Genomic DNA, 25,921 nt, shown 5'->3' on the forward strand with positions numbered 1-25,921 from the left:
AGCTAGTTGTATTGGTAGTTTGCTCACTAGGATTTTGAGACACAGCCGTTGATCTTTTTCCTTCCTTGAATAAGTAAAATGCTTCTGATTTAAGACTGTATAAAGTGGCCTATGTTGCTGTACAAACTCGGACTGATTTTAATGCAATAGTGTGACTTGATTCTCTTTATAAATTAAATTTGATTTCCTGTATGCATTTCTACATTCCCCCCCTCAGCAGTCAGTTTGACGTTTTATTGAATGTGAGAAGAAATGAATAAACCCAAAATGGCAGCAGAAAAAAGGTTAGTTTTTGTTTCCAACTTTCCAACACACACACACACACTAGCAGGTCTATGACGATGACGATATGCAGTTTACAGTTTTTTTGACTGCCTGAATGCCTGAAAATACACGTTGTGATGGTTTCCTGTATTCCCAGTGCTTCCCGGGTGCTGATGTTGCTGAGTCAGCTGGAAAGACTGAACGAGGAGCCCAAAGTCTCTGATAAGGATGCCATCCGACAAATCACAGGAAAAGTCCTTCACCTCATCCAGACCCAAGGTAACCTGACACACGCATACACAAAACCAATTGCATCAACACAATCAGCAGCTTCAAACATGCACAATTATTCCTGGTCTTTTTGTGGAAAATTCAGCAAATGAAAATGTTTGACTTTAAGTGCCACTATTATGCTTTTTCAGATATTACCTTTCATTCAGTGTGTTACATAGATGTTTGTGAATGTAAAAGGTCTGCAAAGTTTTAAAGATAAAAACTAATGTTAACCAAACCAAGCCAAATAGCTATTCAGACATTGTTTTTTAACAGTAGATTTGAATAGATTTTTCAGGGTTGTCTTGAATGTCGCGTTTTCCTCAAGTTGGTAGTAGGGGTGTAATAGGAAACACTCACTTTTTGGTAGCATCTTATTGAACCAATGAGGTTCATTCTCGTGTTACGCATCACGTTTGAGCTTCTGCAAGAACCAATGAGGTTAATTCTCGTGTTACGCATCACGTTTGAGCTTCTGCAAGAACCAATGAGGTTCATTCTCGTGTTACGCATCACGTTTGAGCTTCTGCAAGAGCCAATGAGTTTCATTCTCGTGTTACGCATCACGTTTGAGCTTCTGCAAGAACCAATGAGGTTCATTCTCGTGTTACGCATCACGTTTGAGCTTCTGCAAGAGCCAATGAGGTTCATTCTCGTGTTACGCATCACGTTTGAGCTTCTGCAAGAGCCAATGAGGTTCATTCTCGTGTTACGCATCACGTTTGAGCTTCTGCAAGAACCAATGAGGTTCATTCTCGTGTTACGCATCACGTTTGAGCTTCTGCAAGAACCAATGAGGTTCATTCTCGTGTTACGCATCACGTTTGAGCTTCTGCAAGAGCCAATGAGTTTCATTCTCGTGTTACGCATCACGTTTGAGCTTCTGCAAGAGCCAATGAGGTTCATTCTCGTGTTACGCATCACGTTTGAGCTTCTGCAAGAGCCAATGAGGTTAATTCTCGTGTTACGCATCACGTTTGAGCTTCTGCAAGAGCCAATGAGGTTCATTCTCGTGTTACGCATCACGTTTGAGCTTCTGCAAGAGCCAATGAGGTTAATTCTCGTGTTACGCATCACGTTTGAGCTTCTGCAAGAGCCAATGAGGTTAATTCTCGTGTTACGCATCACGTTTGAGCTTCTGCAAGAGCCAATGAGGTTCATTCTCGTGTTACGCATCACGTTTGAGCTTCTGCAAGAGCCAATGAGGTTCATTCTCGTGTTACGCATCACGTTTGAGCTTCTGCAAGAGCCAATGAGGTTCATTCTCGTGTTACGCATCACATTTGAGCTTCTGCAAGAACCAATGAGGTTCATTCCGTGTTACGCATCACGTTTGAGCTTCTGCAAGAGCCAATGAGGTTCATTCTCGTGTTACGCATCACGTTTGAGCTTCTGCAAGAGCCAATGAGGTTCATTCTCGTGTTACGCATCACGTTTGAGCTTCTGCAAGAGCCAATGAGGTTCATTCTCGTGTTACGCATCACATTTGAGCTTCTGCAAGAACCAATGAGGTTAATTCTCGTGTTACGCATCACGTTTGAGCTTCTGCAAGAACCAATGAGGTTCATTCTCGTGTTACGCATCACGTTTGAGCTTCTGCAAGAACCAATGAGGTTCATTCTCGTGTTACGCATCACAATTGAGCTTCTGCAAAAGCCAATGAGGTTCATTCTCGTGTTACGCATCACAATTGAGCTTCTGCAAGAACCAATGAGGTTAATTCTCGTGTTACGCATCACATTTGAGCTTCTGCAAGAACCAATGAGGTTCATTCTCGTGTTACGCATCACGTTTGAGCTTCTGCAAGAGCCAATGAGGTTCATTCTCGTGTTACGCATCACATTTGAGCTTCTGCAAGAACCAATGAGGTTCATTCTCGTGTTACGCATCACGTTTGAGCTTCTGCAAGAGCCAATGAGGTTCATTCTCGTGTTACGCATCATGTTTGAGCTTCTGCAAGAGCCAATGAGGTTCATTCTCGTGTTACGCAGCACGTTTGAGCTTCTGCAAGAGCCAATGAGGTTCATTCTCGTGTTACGCATCACGTTTGAGCTTCTGCAAGAGCCAATGAGGTTCATTCTCGTGTTACGCATCATGTTTGAGCTTCTGCAAGAGCCAATGAGGTTCATTCTCGTGTTACGCAGCACGTTTGAGCTTCTGCAAGAACCAATGAGGTTCATTCTCGTGTTACGCATCACGTTTGAGCTTCTGCAAGAGCCAATGAGGTTCATTCTCGTGTTACGCATCATGTTTGAGCTTCTGCAAGAACCAATGAGGTTCATTCTCGTGTTACGCATCACAATTGAGCTTCTGCAAGAGCCAATGAGGTTCATTCTCGTGTTACGCATCACGTTTGAGCGTCAGCAAGAACCAATGAGGTTTGTTCTCACGCGTCAAGCATGTATTGAGCTTCTGTTTATGTTTGCTGATCAATGTTTATATGTGAATAAAAGCCTAAATTTAATCTGGTCACCATATAAAGCGATCGTGTCTCTTCAGAAAATTTGGACCTAATCATATGGATTTTTTTTTTACAATCTCTTGAAGCATCAAACAGCCTGAGCTTGCTGAGATGCTGAAGAGATCTTCTGTGAAATGTGACAGCTCTGGGATATCCAGCACTCGTTCGCTCTCCCCCTGACCCCCGCTGACTGTAACCGTACACCGCATATGCGTAATATCTCTACTGTCTGCACAGTGACCATCAGCAACTGAGATAAAATATGGAAATATTCCCACGTCTCCGAATGGTCGCCCCTTGTGCCCTCCCTCTCTCTCTCTCTCTCTCTCTCTCTCTCTCTCCCTCTCTCTCTCTCTCTCTCTCTCTCTCTCTCTCTCTCTCTCTCTCTCCCCCTCTCTCTCTTTCTCTCTCTCAGTTCCCCTTCACATTCTCGGCCATATCCTCACATGCTCGTGACCGTCATTGATCTGTTGTGGGCTTTGCAGGCGTGTGTGTTTTGACTGACAGCTTCTGGGCTGTGGGAGGGGTCTGTGTCTATGTGAAATATGATTACCCCGGTGTAGAATTTCTCCGGTATCAGTGTTATGGATGAAGCGCTGGAGTGTATTCAGGTTGTGAAGAGTGGTGGGTTGGATATGTGTTGGGAATAAAGATGGATAGAAGCCATGTCAGAAGGAAGACGAGTGGTGTGTGTCGGCCCTCGTGCAGCCCTGGTAAGATCAGATCTTTTTACGGCTTCTAAACTTTCCAAACAATACTTATGATATGTGATGATCAAGTTTCACACTTCAAAGGATAGTTCACTGAAAAATGTAAATTCTGTCATCATTTACTCACCCTCAAGTTGTTACAAACCTGTATGAGCTTCTTTCCTCTGTTGAACACAAGAGAAGATATTTTAAAGAATGTTGGTAATCAAACAGTTGACGTTAGCCATTGACTTCCACAGTAGGAAAAAAAATACTATGGTCATACCGTCAACTGTTTGATTACCAACATTCTTCAAAATATCTTCTCTTGTGTTCAGCAGAGGAAAGAACCAACTTCAGGACTTCAGATGACGCCAACTCTGATAACAACATTTTCATTTTTGGGTGAACTATACCTTTAACCCTCTGGGGTCTAAGGTGTTTTTGGGGTCCTTGAGATGTTTTGACATGCACTGATATTTGTATTTTTTTCAGTTGCTTATAAACATATGAATGGCAAAGGTGTAATCACACTCTATTTAGCACGAACATGGCTATCATAATATGTGAGCAACATGTATGTACATGTTTGCATTTTTGAGAGAATATTATTTATGCGTGGTTATTCAAAAAACTCAAACTTAAATTTTCTGATTTAAGACCACAAACGACCAACTTCACATATTCCCACAATACTTTTGACTAATGGATGTTATCACCTAGAGTTTTTACTTCAAAATGATCTGAAAATCATCCGTGCTAATCGTTCACATTAAACAATAGATTGATTTAAATTTTGTAAGACACTTTTTGTTTGGAAAGGCAATCCAACAAGGTCATGAATAATGTCCTGATTCACACCTGAGAAGACAAAGACCTGCTAATGCTGCAATGCTGTATTATAGTGTAGCAGCTCCTAAAATTATTCAAATTTTCATCTCTTTTATAATTTCGCACATTTTAGTACTATTTAGCAAATCTCAAGTGCTCTAATCTGCTAAATGTGGACAGTTAGACATTAAGGGTATTATAAAGATTAACATCATGAATTTCTGTAAAGCTGATTTGAATGTGTATTGTGAAAAGCGCAGAAGTGTATAGGTTGAATTAATGTCAAAATGTAATTGATTTATTAACTTGTGGCAGCTAGTTAAAAAAATTATATTTCAGTTTGAAATGTCTTCGCATGTTCTTACCATCTATTTATTTGGGTGGGGGAGTGATCTTGTTACTCTGCACTTGGATCCGTTTTGATATGCATTGATGTGTTGGTCTGATCTTTGCTCGTGTCTCTCCGGTTACTCCGTGTCCATTGGAGAGTTCAGAGTGATTGAAACCAACTCAGCCTGACATGTGTACTCTCCAGCCTTCTGCCATGTCATCAGTTTCTGATTTGCGCAGCACTTTTTATTTATGTGTGTGTACATCGAGGCTGGGATATGTAAAAGTGAATTTGCCGTTAATAGTAGATGGAGCGTCCGCGTCTCATGCGCACGTTATTTAAGAGGGATCTTGGCATCCATAACTCAAGCACGCTGATATATTTAACGCTGGCCAAACGTCTTGTTCTTCCCGAGGTGTTGCATTTAGTTCCACTGCCTGCTCGACTGCTTCGCTTTTTCATTTCTCGAGTTTTAACGTTACTCTGCAGTCTTTAGACTGTGAGTGTGTTGAGTTGATCTTTTGTACTCTAATAATAGAACTGGTCAACAAGTGTCATTATTTTGACAAAGGTTTAGTGCCATTTTTAAGGTCATAAAGAAAAGATGAAAATTGTGGGGAGGGAGGGAGGGGAAATTATTGTTAAATACTTTTGTGTTCTTTTTCAATTAAGTCAATATTCAATATCTATGGAAGCTTGTTTCCGCCACTAAATACAAAATAAAAAGGTATATCAAAAGAAAAAATACTTTTTTTCTTATAATTGCAAGAAAAGAAGTCAGAATTGTGAGATATAAAGTCTCAATTATCTTTTAAATTGTTTCATTTTGTTTAAGTTTCCATAAATATCACATTTATACACTACTGTTCAAAAGATTAGACCAAAGATTGCAATTATTTGATAAAAATAAGTTAATATTGTGAAGTATTAAAATACTGATTTCTATTTGAATATATTGCAAAATGTAATTTATTTAAAGCTGGATTTTCAGCATCATTACTCCAGTCTTCAGTGTCACATGATCCTTCAGAAATAATTCTAATATGATGATTTGCTGCTCAAGAAACATTTCATATTAATATAAATGTTGAAAACAGTTGTGAGGCTTAATATTTTTGTGAAAACTGTGATATTGTTTTCAGGATAATTTAATGACTAAAAAGTCATTACTAAATGTCTTTACTGTCACTTTTGATCAATTTAATTAATACTTTCAATTGAATTAATACTTTCTTATTAATTAGAAAGACCCCAAAACTTTGTATGGTAGTGTATAATGAATAAATAAAGACATACATCCATATATAAATGCCATATTAATTCCATGTCTAGCATAGATTATGGACAACAATAAGCATAAAATCAAATTTAGTGTGTCAACTCCATATAATCTGAATTAGGCTATACTATTCAAATAAAAATAATGCCAAACTATGATTCAGCTGTTACTGAGGCAGATCCACCTCTCTATTGGCCGAATGCCATACTAAAACATCTCCGCTATTTTAGGCCTGTGTCATAATAGGCCCTTTAACGCTTACGTTCCCAGGTCTCTGCCAAGAAGGCATTTCTTCAGTGATGCTATTGGATTTTAAATGTGTAAAATATGATGAATGTTACAATCTAAATTTTACAATAAATAATATTATTAATAATATTTCAGGGGAAAACACAGGGCTTAGATTAAGCCAGGATTAGGCATTGCATTGCTGGTTATTAAAACATTACTGGTTTGCATCTTGAGACAAAACAATGGCACTGACACTCAAGTCTAAACTGAGAACTGGAAAACATACAAGTCTTAGGGCCCTATCATATATCTGGCACAATGTGGCGCCAGGCACGATGCAAGTGTTTTTTTCTAGTTTCAGCCTGACGCAGTTATCATTTTCACGTCCTGCGGCACTTTTTTTAAAAAGCAAATACATTTGCGCCCATCTGAGCGCCCATGGGCTGCTGGTCTGAAACCGGGGGCTGACTCCGAAATCGCCAAAAAGGACATTGTGTGAGGGCAGGCAGAGTCATTTGTAGTGGTGTCCGAAACCATAGTGGATGTTATTGAGTGCACTTATTCAATCCCACATTGCACCGCAATAACTAGTGTACAGCCGATGTACGCACAACAGCTGTCCGAATTCGCTCGCTCTTTTTTTCATTCACTCCTTTAAGTAAACAGTATTAGTGGAGATTGTGGTTACTAACGTAGTGAATAGTGATTGAGGGTTTAGGGGGCGATTTCGGGTTCAGCCGAGGTGTATTCAGGCGCATTCTTGGTGCGTTGCTATTTTGAGGCAACTGAAATAGACTGTTAGCCTGGTTCTCCAGACTCTCGTACATTTCATTTGTACAGAGAGTCTGGCCTCTCTCCATTGACAAGCGTTAACTTCCTTGTAGGCGGGTACGCTGTTGAAGTTTAAAACTATTGGATCTGCCCAGAGCCACTCAGGATCTGCCATAACCAATCGCTAACGTTTGGTCGTGACGTATGTCATGCGCCTGAACCGGCCGTAAACACGTATCCGAATGATCAGAGGATTGTGTTTAGAATAAGATGTCTGTCAACGAGAGCTGCAGGTTTTGTTCTTCAAATCTAAGAATTCACGGAACAATTACAAATTCTAAATGTATATTTGACACTAAGGACAATGATAATGTATTCAGTCGAAGCCGGTTGTAATCATTAACAATACGCCGTTGCGCTCTGTTCGGATCTGCCGCAAATGCTGTGTAGTGATCAGTGATCGCTCGCATCTTTCTCCGCTGCCATTACTGAACTACAACTCAAACTAACGCACGACATCAACGTCATCGTTCTCAGACACTCCCTCTGTTCTCTGATTGGACCGGTGAAATTTTGATTTCAGAAAACCCAAGAATACACCACAATCCCAGACCTAGTACTGAAGGAAAATGAAAATTGAGCGGAAGTATGTAGGAGGGCGGAGCCAGGCTAATAGACTGTGCCATTGACAGAATGAACAAAAAACAGTTTTTTAATTTAAAGAGCCATTAGTAATGTGCACCTATAGGTGGGTCCACAACGCACGTACACTCTGCTTATTACACACACAGGGAAGCGCACAAACATGCCTAATATGAAACATAAAAGGATCACAATGTAAAAGATTATTATTGTGTACATAAAGATATGGTGGAATCCGGCTTGTCCCGTAGATGGTCTGCTTGCGCACTTTAACCTTGCGCGCGAGCAGATCCTTTTCCTCACTAGAAAAGCATTCAGTTCAGTCTTTTAAAGGTAATGGAAGATGAGACTCTGATTGGTTTATTGCACGTTACGCACAAAACACACCCATTACTCATTAAGAGAATAGGGACAACCATTTTAGACCATGCGCCGGGTGCGCCGACCATTTTTCCCGTCGTTAAACTATCAAAAGTGGATTCAGACACGCTCTAAGTGCACTTGTGCCGTGAGCTTTAGACCATGTGCTTAGATCGTTAAAATAGGGTCCTTAATCTTAAAATTTTAAAGTGCAACTCCTAGTGGATGGTGATAGTTTAGTTGTCTAGTACACCAGGGTCCGGTTGCATAAACGACTATTCTTACAAGTTCTTAAAGACCGTTCATAACTGTTTTAAGTTAGTTACATAAAAACGTAGATTGGTCTAATGTGATACTAAAAAGTAAGACTGATTGCCCCTTGACTAACCGCTAGTTGGTCATACTCTTACTTAAGACACTGGCTTAACATAATGGCTATGCTTATGCAACTGGTTCAAACCAATAGACTTGTCTGTACTTGAGCAGGGAACTTGTTTAGTTAATAGTTTAGTTAAAAACTCAGACATGTTGTGACCAGCCTACATTGAGTTTTTTTATTTTTATTACTTATAACTAAGACTGTCATGATTCGAGCGTGTAAACTAAATTGATTAGACAGTTGTTGTCAGATTTCATTGGTACTTTCAAATATGAAGTTTAATCGTAAGCTTGGCGAACAGTTTTGGAGAATTTGATGTTTCCCCATTCAAAGAGATTGGAGCTGCACTTGTATGCCCGAGAGGCGTTTCAAAGATGGCCGCTGAGTGAAATGGGACTTTACTTTTAATGAGTTTACATTGAATAGTTAAGCTGCATTTTCTAAATTCTGGGTGGCAGTTGAGAGAGAGTATAGTTACCATGACAACTGCAGCACATCCTCAAACAACACGGAGGAGCGCTTGAGTAACTCTCGTCTCTTTACTCTCTCATTTACTTTTAAGGTTAGTTAAATTCATAAACTGTTATATCAAACTGTTATTTATATGCTTTAATGCTTTAATAATTTTAAAGGGATAGTTCACACAAAAATGAAAATTCTGTCATTAATTATTTGCGCTCATGTCTTTCCAATCCTGCAAGACTTTAGTCATCTGTGGAACACAAATAAAGACTTTTTTTGATGAAATCTGAGACATTTCTGTCCCTCCATTGACAGGCCACGCAACTAACGTTAAGTTAACACTTTCAAGCCCCAGAAAGGTAGTAAAGACAACAGTAGAGTAATCTATGTGATTGGAGATTAATATTTAGTAAATAAAGTGGTTAATTATTATTATTTTTTTTTGCACAAACAAAGCACTCGCGTCACTTCTTAAAATTGAGGTTAAACCACTGGAGTCACGTTGACTACTTTAATGATGTCTTTCAGGGCTTCAGCAGCTGATTTAGTAATGCTGGGGGAAAATGTATCATAAAGTTAATTTAATCATAAAATTACTATTGGTTTGAATTAAGTCCAGTTACTAATAATATTAAATGTGTGTTTTTATTGGAGATTTAAAAGTAAAGCACTGAGCTTGAATTGATATGGAGATACAATTTCCTTTTATTAACAACAGTAACAGTAAATATTCTACTCTTATTAAATGTGCCTCTTTTATAGGATCATACTGAACTGACCAAAAGCATCAGTGATTATAAAAGGAGCTGTGTAATCTTTATAATTCAGTCACAATTTGAAGAAAAGTTGTAGTTTTTCATGACATTTACAGTTTTTCATTTTGCAGATGCTTTTATCCAAAGCGACTTACAAATGAGGAATACAGCAAGCAATTCGTGAAGAGGCAAATAAACACAGAAACTGCTCTAAATGACATTGCTCAGAGTAGCATCAGCTAAAATATAAGGGATTAAGGGAAAGTGAAAGCATAGTCATGCGACTTTGTGACTTCCTACTTTTTCCCATATATTCAAGTGGTGCTCTCTGCAGAGTCAAATGACGTCCAGCTCCACCTCTCTGGATGTCTAATGGGGTGTAAGGATAGAGTTGTGGGTAGGGGTAGGGGTAGGGGTAGGGGTAGGGGTAGGGTTAGGCAGTGTGTCCACCAAAGCGTTTTTAGCCAGCTGAAAACGCCAGGCGCTCTGCTGAAAACACCTAGCTATGGGCGCTTGGGAGCGTTTTGGCAGTGCAGCATTATGAGATACTTTGCTTGTTATGATACGGAATATCCGCGAAAGTGTTACTAGTATCTCATTTCACACATATTTTGTTTCTGTGTTGATTCTATATTAAAATGTCTATACAATGTAACATATTTTCTCTGGCTCTTGTTTTAAATTATTTTGTTCCATTATTATTGCTGCTTGTTGTTGTCATCTGTTGACTTTGTACAAGCAGAATGTGGCGGTTGGTCAGTGTGGTATTAGTCCCGCCCCTCCTCCACTGTGATTGGACGGTTGGGTAAAAGTGACAGTGATGAGCGTTTTACCTAAAGTTGAAAAATTTTCAACTCTCGGCGACCTGTAAAAACGCTGAACGCTCAGCGTGAAAAAGACGATCAGCACCTACGCTCATGGCGTTTTAAAAACACGGGGCTCCCATGGAAAACAATTTAAAAAACATGCCAGCCGCGTGAAAAAAAGCTTTGGTGGACACACGGCCTTAGGGTGTAGTTGGATATTCTAGCTCCACTCATCAGGTCCACATTACATTCGTTCCTCCTCGATGGACGTCTAGCGAGGGTGAGCTAAGACTTAAGCTCCACCTATTTGCTCTGCAGTGAGCAGCCTTTCCATATATTAGGGAGTAGAAATGGCTATTAAGCCAATAAGTGCTCCTCTGCCACAATCTACTGGTTATAGTGGTAATTTCATGTCTTTTTTTAAAATGAAAGTTAAAATCAGAACTGCGAGATATAAACTTGCAATTCTCAAAATTCTAACTTTATAACTCGCAATTACGACTTTATGGCCGTGTGTCCACCAAAGCATTTTTTCACACGGCTGGTGTGTCTTTTCAGTTGTTTTCAATGGGAGTGCCGCGTTTTTAAAACGCCATGAGCGTAACGAGACACTGAGCGTCTTTTTCACGCTGAAGCGCTGAGCGTTTGCCGTTTTTTACAGGTCGCCGAGAGTTGAAGAATGTTCAACTTTGGGTAAAACGCCACGCTCATCACGGTCACTTTTTACCCAACGGACCAATCACAGTGGAGCAGGGACGGGACTGATACCACACCGACCAACGGATATTCTGTATCATAGCAACGAAGCGTCTCGACTGAAAAAAAAAAACTGCGCTGCCAAAACACTCTCAAGCGCACATAGCTCGCCGTTTTCAGCTGGCTAAAAGCGCTTTGGTGGACACACGGCCTAAATCTTGGAATTCTGAGAAAAAGTCAAAATTGCTAGATGTAAATTCGCAATTGCGAGAGAATTTTTTTTCATAAAAAGTCACAATTACCTTTTTTATTCAGTGGTGGAAACAAGCTTCCTTTTACTTTATTATTTTATTTTAAATTTTATTTTTAAGAACAACTGTTGAATCATGGGTAGTATGTTAACAGAATGTTTTTGTCATGTTTTAGAGAAGACCCGTAAGGAGGTGGTGTCTAAAGGCTCTGGTGGGATGGAGGTCATTCTATCATCTCTCGAGGTACCATCACTCAGAACTGACAACTTTACGCTGCCATGAAATCACATCTGTTTTGTCTTCGCTCAAGTTGAAGTTCTTTTCAGCTGCTAATCTACTTTATTCTTTACAGAATACACGGGATTTGCAGACCAATCTGAACATCCTCGGTATTTTGAACGAACTGTTGACTGTGGGTGAGTTTCAGTGTTGTTATTGTTGCCTAAAACTTTTTTTTTTTTTTTTTTTTTTTGTGAAGTAAAATGTATTGTAAAACTTAAAAAAGTGAGAAATATTACCTAGGCAACTAACTGAAATTAAATAATCTCAAGTTGAAGTACTTAAATTATTTAAACTAAGTGTCGTGACCCACCAAGCTGACAGTCGACCGTCGGTGAGCATCTGTCGGCTAGTTTTTGCAGTGTGTTCCTCACATCGACGGCAGTTCACCCAATTGAATCAGTATCAGGCTGTGGGTGAGAGAGATCACTTTGATTGGTTGTTCAGTTTAGCTAGCGAGTAAATGCACGTGAATAAAAGTGAAAGTGATGAAAGTGAATGGAATGAAGAAAGTGATCAGCATGATTGATATTCAAAATGGGAACCAAACGCTGCTTTGTTTACGGTTTGTACCGTATTTCCGGACTATAAGTAGCATCAGTCAAAAAATTCGTCATGAAGATGAAAAAAACATATACAAGTCACACTGGACTATAAGTCGCATTTATTTAGAAATGTATTTCTCAAAATCCGAGAACAGACATTTAATCTGGAAAGGCAAGTTATTCAACTACACAATAGCACACAGAACAACAGGCTGAATAGGTGTCCGGTGTGTTAACGTAACACATTAACAGTTATTCAGCTACACAATAGGATAAAGAAAATATACATGGGAGGCTGAATAGGCTAAATTAACAATAGCCAGCGAGTCCAACAAGCAAGTTAACGGTAAGCAAGTTCACCAAGCTCCCACGATCTCATTCCACAACACTGAATCCATTGAATTCTTCCTCGGTGTCGCTTCTGAACAACTCCGCCAACTAGAGCGCCCTCTTGCGGCTGTAGGCGGTAATGCTTTCTCTTGGTTCATCTCAGTCAGTATGAATTAATTTTGATGTATAAGTCGCACCTGACTATAAGTTGCCGGACCAGTCAAACAATGAAAAAAAAGTGTGACTTATAGGTGTGATTGTCAGGAAAATACGGTATATCTGCAGTCATAGTTTCGGTTTCTTTTTTCGAATGATGAATATAGACCATTGTTACCTGCTGATTTAGACAGTTATTTGTACTAGACTTGACTCACGAACAACGTCTCATTTGACCCGATCATTGATTGATCGAATGCAGCACGTGGCCGGTTTACATAAAAGCTCTAGCATTGCGCATCCTTGTATTGCCGACTGTATTATTGAGTTTATACTGCATGGACATTTCGGACTATACAGGTAAGAATGAAACAGTCTCTTCTTCACTCAAATTGTCGCTGTTTCTGGCATCATTTTACATTTTTCCTCTGAAACGCTGAATTTACTGTTTATATACGATGCGCAGTGCTTCTGTGACTGTCCAAAGCACACAAATATGAGTATGCGATTGGTTGTCTGTAGCTAGCTGTAATATTCTTACACCGCAATGGATAACACTTTTGCAGGGATAACACTGACCCAAAAAAAGCAGTACTAACCCCTCTTCTAAATTACAAGTGTGAAATGTTCCTTTACCCGGGGTTAAAAGCAGTGTTTAAAACAATGAACCCAGGGTTAAGCGTAGTATCAAAAGCTTCAAGTTGTAGCGAAGACTGAAAGACGTTGGTTCGTATTGTCGACATGTCGCTGCGAAAGCAATCCTCTTTGATGCACACAAATAAAGGATGAAGACCCAGGCTCGAATTTATACTGTAAAACTGACACTACAAGTACAACTGTACAAGTGCTGATGAAGGCAGAGCTAAATAAAGATATTGCAATGAGTGGTAGACCAATCACAACAGAGTGGCACATCAGAAGCTGTAATCAGTAGACTGTATTTCTGAAGGACAGAATGACTGTGTCAGGTCTAGCAAAATGTTTTTTTGACTCTAACTGCTGTACTTGTTGTGGTAGGTGGAGGCCGTAGGACCGGGGTGTTTGTGTCTAAGGGAGGAACAGCGATTCTGCTGCAGCTGCTAGTGAGCTCCAGCAAAGACCCTCCTGCCAATGAGGAACTAATGATTCTCATTCATTCTCTACTATTTAAAGTTGGCCCGAAAGGTACAAAAGACACGAAAACTTATAAACTAAAATCAGAATACACACTATTTTGGTACAATTCAAACATAATCTTGTAAGTCTACATTTACTATTTATCTATTTGAATTGATGAAGTTTGAATAAGATGTCAGATATTGCAGTAGACAAATGAACAATTTCCAGTGACATCACTTCCTTATTCAGACAAGAAGTTTGGTGTTAAAGCGCGTCTGAACGGGGCTCTGAATGTGACTGTGAATCTAGTGAAACATAATCTGCACAACTACAAGCTGTTGTTGCCATGCCTGCAGGTGCTTCGGGTCTACTCAAGCAACTGTAAGTTCACTCGCATTACATTTTATATGCTCTGTAGTAAATTTACAATAAGATATACCTTTGTAATATGCAGATATGAAAATGTGATTTGGTCACTGATACATTTTGCATCACTACAGTAGGGCATTAGTGAACCTCAAGATTTTCTGTCTTTTTGTAGTGGTAAATGCAGTGTCGCTGGGAAGGAGTGGCGCTTTGGAGATCATGTTCGATATTATTGGACCCTTTAGCAAAAAGAGCACCACTCTACTAAAGTATGTAGTGTGTCTTCCTGTTTACCAGATCTGAGAAAGATATAATGCACATTCCATATATGTCGGTCTCATCAACGTTTTGTCGAAATACCGACTCTAGGGGTTGCTCCTGGGAGCCCCAAACACCTCTGATGAATTCGGAAAAGGCCAATAGAATTGAAGTGCAGAGCGTTCCCCTTGAGCGCATCATTCAAGCATGCCTTTTTGTCCATGTCCTTCTGGGAGCAGTATATTTACGTCTCCCTCGGATGGCAATGATCATTGTCCTAAACGATTCAAGTCCTCACTGTGAGGACATGACCATGGGCACACTGCGCTTGCGGCTCTCATTAATTTTCAAGAGACCAAGAGTCACCTCAGATGTTTCACGTCTTGGTGCTTCTACCTCTGGTTATGAATCCTCTACAATTCCCATGGGACTCCCATTCCTCTTGACGCTCGTGTTCTTCCGGATGAGTTTGGCGGCTCGCCCTAGGGTGAGCTTAATTTCTCATTCGGGGCTGGCGAGGAATATGAATTATCAATGGCAGCATTAGAGGGCGGGCTTGCATCTTTAGAAGCTGAAGACTCACCTGAGCCTCCACCCTCGGGTGTAACGGCTCAGTCTGAGGCAGATGCTGAGCAGATGCAGCCGTGCTTTCCCAGCGTGCATTGGGCTGGTGCGGACTCTGAGCGCTTGTGGCTGGACGATTGATTCTTGGAGTCTGAGCGTGAACTGCCCCAGTTCCTTCCTTCCCAGAGGTGCAAGAAGAGCTGGTGAAATTGTGGAAAGCACCTTTTTCTGCTAGAACACGGTACACCAGCTCCTCTGTCTTCACCACCCTAAGTTTACCTTGTCTCTCAAAGGCTTACAACACCACTGGCCAGGCCGCCTCCGCCCTGCATGTTATGGCCAAAGTGTTGAGAGATCTGCACAAATGGGGTACCGATACAGAGATGATGCAGGAACGGCAATTGGTGACCGACTACACCTTACGAGCTATGACGGTCACGCCACAGGCTCTGGGTCGGGCGATGTCAACACTCATTGTCAACAGGCTATTAAGAACCCTTTGTAAGGTTTCAAAGCGAACCTGAAATGGGCGACCCAGGAGAGGAGAGGTAGATCTGCTCGCCTTAGGATTGTGGACAATTGTCACTCCCAATGGAGGGATGCGAGGAGAGCATTTTTCTATGGCCAGACAACACCAGGCTCCCACATGATCAGCAGAAGAGCTAGTTTCCTCTTTCCCCTGGGTCAGAGACACACACACACACACGATACTCATGGCTCTCTTTATCATGACGGCCAGGCATCGAACATTTGCACCAGAACCTTAATGGATGCAGAACTCCTCATGATCTGCTGCATCAGATAAGCGTGACGAGTTACGACTAGAATGAGAATGGCCCACAGGATTGTGGATGCAACTAATGCTTACCGTGCCCCTTGGGATTGAGGACTCTTTGGCTCTGGGGAATGGTGACTCGATAGGAGACATCTGCAGAGCTGCGGGCTGGGCTACACCCAACAACTTTGCATCTCAAGTTTTGCTCCATATGTGTTGACTCCCTAACAGCGGTTCAATATGTATTCTTCCACTGTTCGGTTCCCCTGATTATTGAACACTGTGTCTTCCCCTGGACAAAGCTCTGCTCCGTCGCCAGTCACTGTGGTTGGTAATCTCTCCCCTAGTTGGTGGAGCCCACCACAGAGACTTCTTTCCTATGTAGTACTTTCCATCAGGTAAGTCCATAGCTTGTATTTTCCACATACTAACTCCCCTTCAGATATGATGTGCTCTCTATAGTGTTCCTTTCTCAGTAGAGAAAGAGAACGCTTCCCAACGTTATCAACCAGTTGTGCAACTGAAAAATGCAATGGAAAATCCCCTAGGGGCGAAGGGAGACTAGGGGTTATACCCTCTGGGCGTTGGAAGGTTTTGAGTGGGTTGAGTGCACTTGTTACTTTGCATCTGCACTACCGAAGCTCGTAACGCTAGTTTTGACTTTTAGTATAGGGACCCCTAGTGTCAGTATTTCGACACGTCAAAGAGACCGACAGATAGGGAACGTCCTGGTTACTATTCTAACCTTCGTTCCCTGATGGAGGGAACAAAGACGTAGTGTTCCTCCTGCCACAGTTCTGAATGGCTGCTCAAATGGTCGAGACGGTGTCTTGGCTCCTCACAAACCTGAATGAGTGAAGCACGCCGGCCCTTTTTAATACCCGCATGTCCGGGGAGTGGCTGGATATGCAAATTTCAGTCGCCAATTCCATTAACCTTTTCTGAATATGTCAGAGGTGTTTGGGGCTCCCAAGAGCGACCGCTAGAGTTGGTATATCGACACATAACAGAGGTTACAATTGTAACCAAGATGTTTTGTCTAATTGTTACAAGACTGATATTGATCATTCATTTTATTGATTTTTTTTTCAATTTTTTTCCAACTCAGGGTGGCCTTGGACACACTGGCAGCATTATTGAAGTCTGGTAAGATGCCTCCTTGGATGATCCTCACAAAAAAAAAAACATGTCAACATTATACACCAAAAAAAAAAAGAGAAAAATATATATTTTGCATGAAGAAAAAGAAACCCAAATTACATGATTTGTGTATGACTTTATTCCCATAATAGTTTTCCGCATTTTTATCACAATAAATAAAAATCTAATTTTCATAACTGTAAAAATAACATTATATAATGCAAATTATATAATGATATAATTTAAATTGTGATATATTTATAAATTGTAGTAGTTTTTTTACTACCTTAAAGTTATGTATTACTGTAATGAGAATATTAGAAATGTTAGCAAAGAATTAAAATATTCTAGATTTATCTCCTGATTTATACTTAAAGCATTAACCCTTTTGTACCACAGTTATGCATTTATTATAATATCATATAATAATACTGTTTTATATGTATATATAATTTATATATATGTATATATATATATATATATCATGGTCTGTCTGAATACTCGATTCTGATTGGCTGGAAGTTGTGCAATAAAACCGTTTAATACACAGGTCAGTTTAATTACCGTTCCATATTAATGCACTCTTTTCTTTGAAGTTCACACAAGCAAATGTCACTTGCACACACAACATCGGCGATCACCCTGCGCACACACACAAACATTCAAGACCACAGAAACTTATCAACGTTGCCCTGCAACTTTTACGAAAACAAATAATCCACTACTACGTTATTTCTCAGCAACGAGGGAGTAACATAGCTGGTTTTGAAGTAATTAAACTCATAGCTTTGTTGTCAATAGAGAGAGATGCTGAACAGATACAAGTAATTCACACATGCATCTCTCATTCTCAATATTTTTGTGGAAACTGATTCTTTAATGAATAGGACGTTCAGAAGTACAGCATTTATATATATATATATATATATATATATATATATATATATATATATATATATATATATATATATATATATATATATATATATATATATATATATATATATATATATATAAAATTGGTAACATTATAAATTACTTTACTGTAACTTTTGACCAATTTAATGTATCATTGTTGAATAAAAGCATTCACTACACACACACATCCACTATATTACAAATTGTCTCTCGCGTGTGTGCTCTTCAGGAATGAATGCCCGTCGCGCGGTGGACAGAGGATATCTTCCCACACTACTTACAATCTACCAAGATTGGCACCGCAATGACACACGTCACCGCCATGTGGTCATCCGCAAGAGCATCCTGGGATGCATCAAAAACATCACTAACATTAAGCTTGGCAGGAAGGCCTTCATAGACGCCAGTGGGATGAGGATCCTTTATAACGCATCCACTGTATGAAAGTTTTAATTAATTTTTTTACTTAATTTTTTATATCATTGGAATGTGCCAAACAGCTTCTCCACCGTATAAAGATATATTACTGTGATATGTCCAGGAGTGCCTGCCCGTCCGGACACTAGATCCACTGGTCAATACCTCCAGCCTAATTATGAGGAAGTGCTTTCCAAAGAACCGCCTACCACTGCCTACCATTAAAAGTGTCTTTCTCCACCCGCTGCCACACGTACCCGCTGGTGGACCAGTGGCGCAGCTGTACAACCAGCCGCCAGGAGGTAAAACACTCGCAGCTGTCAGAGGGATGGTGCTTTTATTGGTCTTGGTTTATGATAATTCTGATGCACCATCTTTACTGTTGTTATTGTGGATGATTTATCAATCATCAATGGATAAAACCAAAACCAAAATTTTTTTTTAAATCGAAATATGTCAGCTTACAGAAGTAAAATAGCTTGCAAATGCTTAATATTAGCTTATAGCACTGCATAAAGTGTCATTGGTAAGAGATCCTTCTGTCTTCTGTGTTAGTGGATGATGTAGTTGATGAGAGCGATGAGAATGAAGCTACGGAGGTCGACACTGAAAATGACACGGAAAATGAGGAGGATGAAACCGATCACAAAACACAGGTAACAATGGTCTCATTAAACTTCACTGAGATTCTAGTGATCAACCGATGTGGGTCTTTTAAATAGCTGATAACAGGGTGATATTCCATCTAATATTTAAAAGTTTGTGTTTACATAATATATGTGTGTGTACTGTGTATAATTATTTATATATATAAAAACACACACAATCATGTATATATTTAAGAAAAATTGGTTATATTTATATATAAAATATTTATATATAATATAAATGATATAAATGTATATACAGTATATAAATACAAAGATTTCTTAAATATATACATGAATGTGTGTGTATTTATACATAATAATTATACACAGTACACACACATATATTATGCAAACACAAACTTTTATTTTGGATGTGATTAATCGCGATTAATCTTTTGACAGCCCTAATATATATATATAATATATATATATTTTTTTATATTTATATATTTTTTTTTTTTAGTTTTGTACTTGAATTTACAGTCTTTATTTTAGTTAGTTGCCAAGGCAACATTTCTCATTTTCATTTAAGTTTAAGTTTTTCATCTAATATTTACATATCATGTTAACGCAATCCTATCCAAGGAATACTTGTATCTACTCGTTGGTCTAAATGGGGGTTCAGAATATTTGAGCGATTAAAGTTGTGGAATACTGATGTTGATCAGGTTTTGTTATGCACTACAGAATGATGACATAGAGACAGATATCAACAAACTGCGGCCCAGACAGATCAACATGCGTCCGTTTGATGAGCTCAGAGTCTACGAGCATTTCTGTCGGGAATTCACCGAGAATTTTGAGGTGAGGACATTTCTGATTACCTGGTGAAAGGTTAATAAAAATGCATATAAATTAAAAAATAATTTGATTTCAAAATAGCAGACACAAAAATACTTGCCCTAAATGGTTTTGACAACTCAAGTTATTTTTGCTCATCTAAGGTAGCTTTGCTTTTTATTTCTCCATAGCACAATTTTTTTTTTGTTGCGTTCACTTCTTAAAAGGAAACTCAATTCTCTCAGTGCTTTTCTTAGACCTGTAGATTGTTTGCTTTGTTTTGAAACGGGGACTTAATTTGTTACAATATAGCATTTTCTTTATGGTTCAGTTCGCTTTCACAAGACAACATTTCAAAGCGTACCAAGATGTGTTTATGCAAGTCACCCGGGTTAAACTGACCTCTTATTGGTCAGGGTTTCCTCTGCATCATTCATCAAGATGGACTGGCAAGTTCGCTCTGTGATTAATGTTTAGAAGGCAATAAACACGAGAAGCGTTCAATAAACATGATAATAATATTAAAGAACTTTTTTGGTTTTCAACTGCGATAATGTGCTCACTCACAGAATCAGACGCTGCTGTTTCTCATATTATACATTTCCAGTTATGAATTATGATACTTGGTTCGTTGTGTTGGATTGCTTTTTCATTTCGACCGAACCACTTTTATTTAATTTGAATTTGTTTTCAATGGGGCCGAGTCGTTCAGGCGATCTCAGAGCACCAAACTAAGGGAGAAAACGCATGCTCCAAACGAGCCAGGTGTGAAAACGGCCTTAATAAACCGGGGTGATCACTGTTTCTGTTTTGTTTTCAGGATAATGACTTTGAAAACCCCAGATCTTTCATTCCTCTATCAAGTGTCAACCCAGAGCTTCATCATGGTCCCATTATCATTCCCACCACGCCGACATCCTTGGGGCCTCAAAACAGATGTTCCCCGCAGGGAGACGTTCTGCTGCCCAACTCAGATAGATCATCTGTGGAGCTGGACAACATCTCTATATCAAAAAGCCCAGACGGCAAATCGGACTGCGATCTGGTCTATAGTTTGGGTCGTCTGGTTCTAGATGGTGGCGTGAACGGAGGCTCTGTGGATGGGTCTCAGGAGGATGGCGGGGAACAAGCGGATCTCGAAGTGCCAGATACAGCGGCACTGCTGCCACTGCATGACCCGGACCTCTACTTGGAGATGGTGAAGAGTACACGCTCAGTGCCTGCCTACACAGAGGTGGCATACCCAGATTACTTTGGGCATGTGGCACTCAACCTCCGCGAGCCCATTCTAGAGAGGGTTTATGGTGTGCAGAGGTGCAAATGTTTTTCTTTTTTTGCTGTGAAATATAGTACTTGAAAGGGGAAACAAAACCTCACATTTCTGTGTAATTCAGTGAAGATATTCCAAACCTGTCGGAGGTGAGCACAAAAGGAGATGTTCAGCTGAACGTTCACGCTGCTCTTTTCCATACAGCAAAAGCCAGGGACTGTCAAGCTAGCTCCAAAAACACCATAAAAGCATGATTAAAGTGTCTTGTAAACTATATTCCAAATCTTCTGAAGACATACGAAAGTTTTATGTGACGATCAAACCGAAAATTTAAGTTTCTCAACTTAACTCGTGTGGAAAAGAACGTTATTCAGAACATCTCATTTTGTGCTCCACAGTAGACACAAAAAGTTACAAGGGTAATGAGTAAATTATGAGAATTTACATTTTTGAATGACCCAGTTTTTTTTTTTTTTTTAACAGAATAAAGATCTTCCAGGATATTGAGAGACTCATTCACCCCAGTGACATCATCGATAAAGTTGTATACGACTTGGACAATCAGAGGTCAGTGTGCCATTTTTACAGGAGTTTCTGAAATAGAAGTAAACTGTCTAGCTATTGTAAGGGAAACAGGTTCATTTAGCTCAAAGGGAATTATTAATTAATTTATAGGGAATTTGTAATGTGCCAATGTGCAGCATCCACTTGGAATGATGCGACGGCAGCCATATTGCGCCAGAACGCCCACCACACACCAGCTTACTTTAGTTCGGAGGAGGCTGTTTCTCCTCCTCGCATTACCTTATCTGTGGTCTCTTAACTTTTCAGCTCTAGCAGAGAGTACTGTTTAGACATGATTCCTATTATAAGAATATGACACTTAGTCAACCATCCAATAGTTATAACAATTGTATGACTTATGTGATCTAAGCATAATAGTGTATATATATATATGTATATGGCTGACCGACATCACGATGAAGAGCCACCATCACACTAATCTTAGTCTCTAAACTTAGCAGGGATTGCTCTGTAAATCAAATTGAGAATATAACTAATGCATATGCATGCTATTTTAAATACTGTAGACTATGCCAGAGACGTGACGTGTTACGCCGTTTCACACACACTCCGTTTGCGGTACAGGAGCAGCACGCGCTGTAGTGCTTTCACACATGCTGCGTTTGCAGTGCGCAACTGATCCGCGGCTGTACCACAAACACATTTACTCACTATTGGTATTTCAAATCCAGAAGTTATCAGCAACTTTTATTTCAAAAAAGTTTTGTCAGCATTGCTTTGTACACACACTCTTTAATAGACGTATTCACGTTTAAACACAATTTAAACAACGTATGATTCAATGCATTACTTCTATATAGATTATATATTAAGTTGCTCAAGCAAGTGGTCAAATATTTAACCATGTACTTATATTAAAATCTCAAACATCTTAAATTAAAACTTAAAATTGACAAAAACAGCAGACTCAATCCTTTCTTTTGCATAATTTGAATCTTTATACAATAAATCTTGCATGTCACAAATAACTTGTTTTTCCATCTCCACTAATGAGACGAGTGTCGTTCATTATGTCCTCGTTGAAGTAAATTGTAGTTTTCCTTGCTTGTCTTAGAGTAAAAAGATGACTGTGAAAAATAGTAGTATTTAATTAAATGCATTTATGGTGAGATTACTACATTGTATTTAATTAAATACATTTATGTCAATTATGTCAACATGTCAATCTGTGTTCATCTTGACCACGAACCATGCGCTGTCACTTTAATTCAGTGCGTGCAGCACAGCGAAAAACAAACTCTCTGCCCTAACCGATCTCTGCACTGCTGTATACGCACCGCTCCTGGAACGGATCCGCGTGCAGTGTGAACATACCGTGTCAGGCTACACCAATATTGATCTAGACATTGTTAGCCTCTTGTCTTTTTTACTTGTCTTATACTGTACATTTAACTTAAAATATTTAATTTTGTACAAGAAAACAGCCCTTATTAATGAATTATTAGTAGTTATTAATGAATTACTATTGTAGTGTCTCAGGAAATCTTGCCCATTGTCACATCCCCCCAACCCACCGACGATATCATTGATCACAATGTTTTACTGTAAACATCGTCAACTGCCAATTTAGGAGACATCACCCAACCCTTATATATATATATATATATATATATATATATATATATACACACACAGTATGAATTAATTATTCAGTTGAACGATGTTTGATTATAAGTCCATTTAGCATGTGGAGTGATCTGATGCCTTTTAATCACGTAAACGTCTCAGTCTGTGTGGTTTTATAAGATGTCAACCCTGGGGTGGTTCAGAGGTCCTTAAGAAGAAGAAATGTCTGCTTTGCATATCTGTCTTGGGATCAAACAACCTCTACTGTTATCTTGGTGGGGTTCGAGCTGTGCTATCTCTGAACCAATCTGTCTTTTAAAAACGGCCTAATGTTGACACGTTCTTCCTTTAGCTATGCTCATCTTTACAAGCTTGCATGGCCATAAAGCACTTAGCTAGGGGGGGGGGGGTTCTCTAGTAAGCTCAGACTGGCTGGAGCCCACTTCATTTATGGTCCTAGATTGCTGATTTGGGGTCTGGAATGTGGAGTTGAGGTTTTTGTGTGGAATTATGTTTGAACGAATCATCTGGAAGATTCATTTGTGTTTGGATCGCCCTTAAATCCTACACTATGATGAGCTAAACAAATGCAAGAATTTTTTTATTAAATTAATCCTTAAATACAACATTTTGATCATCAACAATATACATAACACATGTTTTTTGTTACGAAATACTTATACAACTAAATATTCATTCCTTTTTTTAACTAATTGCTAAGGTTTATGGAATATCACAGATATGACCACATTTATTGTTTTAAACACAGCCAGACTTTTTTTTATTTTCTTTTTTTTTGAGTTATATGTGAATCATCAATGTAAATGTATTTGTCTTTTCAGTTGTCCAGTTATTGACAATGGGGAGTCGCTCAAGTTCAACTCTAAATTTGAGTCTGGAAACCTACGGAAAGCAATGCAAGTCAGAAAGTATGTGCAGAATAAGTATTTTTTTTTTTTGTTGTTGTTGTTGTATAAATGTGCTTTTCATAAAATGAAGCTGTTTCTAATTTTTCTGTTCTGTGTATTGCCTTTTTCTATCGGCAGGTTTGAGTATGACTTGATCTTGAACTCCGACATCAATAGTAATCACTATCACCAGTGGTTCTATTTCGAGGTGGGCAATATGCGTCCTGGAGTTCGTTATCGATTCAATATAATCAACTGTGAGAAGTCTAACAGCCAATTCAATTATGGTGGGTCATTTCAAGCAGTAGTCCAGAAACATACTCTACTCTAGTACACAAACACAGATGCGAATGGCGATAGTTTCATTCAAATATCTGTGCCATTAAACTGGATTATTAAGTAACCCAGTAGTAAAGTACTAGTGTTATGAATTGTGCTAGAGCTAGAATGTCATTGTGTTATGCAGAGTATGTTGTATAATATTCAGCTACTTAAATGCACTTAGTCAACCCATCTCTAGTCATCTTTAAAGTCAGAGTGTGTTTGTCAGGTTTTTGTCTGATTTGCCTGCTGGTTTTTCATGATGTGACAGGTATGCAGGTGCTCATGTACTCTGTACAGGATGCCATCAACGGCAGGCCCCAATGGGTTAGAACAGGATCAGACATCTGCTACTACAAGTTAGTACCATCCTTTTATGTTGTATATCATTGTATTATAGCCCGTAAAAGTACTTTGATTTGTGGGTTGCCATGCATTGACCTCTATTCTTATCATCTAGGAATCATTTCTCACGAAGCTCCATTGCAGCCGGAGGGCAAAAGGGCAAATCATACTTCACCATGACCTTCACTGTGACCTTTCAGCATAAAGATGATGTTTGCTACTTTGCCTATCATTATCCATACACCTACTCGATGCTGAAGGTACTATACTAATGTACCCTCATTTAATTGATGTACAGTAATACCTGAATGTGTCTTATCAAGAAGCACATTAGTTTGAATAGTATTCCTCAACTCACATACTTCTATATGTACTAAAATTATGTACTTTGCTGGTTGCAGTTGTACTTTTGACTATGTTGTATGACAGTTTGGGTGCATAAAGTTGGGTCTTATATAACAGAATACATATTATATACTGTAACGAAGTGTACCTTAACATTCAGCATTACTGTGGACTAGTGGTTTAGTGTGTATGTGTGCATGTTCCAACTTTTTTAATGTGGCAATATTAGCCCTGTAAGCATTCGTACTTCAGAAATAAAAGTTAACTTTACAAGAAAATGGATAAAGATTTACTTGCGCCAGCGCAAACCCTCTTTTTAGGCGTAAGAAAACTACTGTCAGGATTTACTGAAGACACACAAAACAAAATTAGCGCTGAAAGGCATGGACGGGGTTATTTTTGCAGATGACCTTATTGCTAATGCATTTGTAGGAGTTTCCCTTTCGGGCGCAATATTTATGGGAGGAGAGTATTTAAATGAATCATGCAAAGGGATTTACTAGTTTGCGCTCGTCAATTTACCGGTGTTTGCGGCATTATTTACCATCCCAAAAAAGCATGTCTCAAACCAGACGCCAACTGGTAGATTGAGTTGGTCATTGTGGAAATGATCCGGCTGCGTCTGTGTTCTTTAATTTGCGTGTGGTCAGTAGATCATGCGTAAAGCTTGCGTAAAAAAACACTACCATTTGCTCTGTTTTGGAATTGCTCACTCTCTCACTAATTTCCCCTATTTAGTAAATCTGCCCCCATGGCATGATATTTTCAATATATGTATATATATATTTTCAATCTGCCCTGAGGATGGTCGTTTGACCGAAAGC

General features: G+C 39.2%; 1 protein-coding gene across 7 annotated transcripts in view; it reads left to right on the forward strand.

Moving 5' to 3' along the window:
* Nucleotides 1-25,921, forward strand: part of agtpbp1 (ATP/GTP binding carboxypeptidase 1) — a 41,940-nt gene that overhangs the window by 1,180 nt on the left and 14,839 nt on the right. For 2 of the 7 annotated variants that reach the window (XM_079638404.1, XM_079638403.1), the window contains exons 2-19: nucleotides 218-284; nucleotides 422-543; nucleotides 11,657-11,724; nucleotides 11,834-11,897; nucleotides 13,809-13,955; nucleotides 14,139-14,270; nucleotides 14,431-14,524; nucleotides 16,961-16,998; nucleotides 18,140-18,348; nucleotides 18,452-18,629; nucleotides 18,883-18,983; nucleotides 19,665-19,781; nucleotides 20,578-21,071; nucleotides 21,511-21,594; nucleotides 24,021-24,107; nucleotides 24,225-24,373; nucleotides 24,679-24,766; nucleotides 24,868-25,012. In XM_079638404.1, coding sequence (XP_079494530.1) covers nucleotides 253-284; nucleotides 422-543; nucleotides 11,657-11,724; nucleotides 11,834-11,897; nucleotides 13,809-13,955; nucleotides 14,139-14,270; nucleotides 14,431-14,524; nucleotides 16,961-16,998; nucleotides 18,140-18,348; nucleotides 18,452-18,629; nucleotides 18,883-18,983; nucleotides 19,665-19,781; nucleotides 20,578-21,071; nucleotides 21,511-21,594; nucleotides 24,021-24,107; nucleotides 24,225-24,373; nucleotides 24,679-24,766; nucleotides 24,868-25,012 — 2,349 coding nt within the window. In that variant the 5' untranslated portion in view covers nucleotides 218-252. Of the gene's footprint in view, nucleotides 1-217; nucleotides 285-421; nucleotides 544-3,444; nucleotides 3,712-11,656; nucleotides 11,725-11,833; nucleotides 11,898-13,808; nucleotides 13,956-14,117; nucleotides 14,271-14,430; nucleotides 14,525-16,960; nucleotides 16,999-18,139; nucleotides 18,349-18,451; nucleotides 18,630-18,882; nucleotides 18,984-19,664; nucleotides 19,782-20,577; nucleotides 21,072-21,510; nucleotides 21,595-24,020; nucleotides 24,108-24,224; nucleotides 24,374-24,678; nucleotides 24,767-24,867; nucleotides 25,013-25,921 lie in introns of those variants that run through there. The other 5 variants (XM_079638400.1, XM_079638402.1, XM_079638401.1 and 2 more) reach the window with 4 other exon arrangements.

The sequence above is a fragment of the Phoxinus phoxinus genome (assembly GCF_949152265.1).
Source record: "Phoxinus phoxinus genome assembly, chromosome: 15".
Lineage (NCBI taxonomy): Eukaryota > Metazoa > Chordata > Actinopteri > Cypriniformes > Leuciscidae > Phoxinus > Phoxinus phoxinus.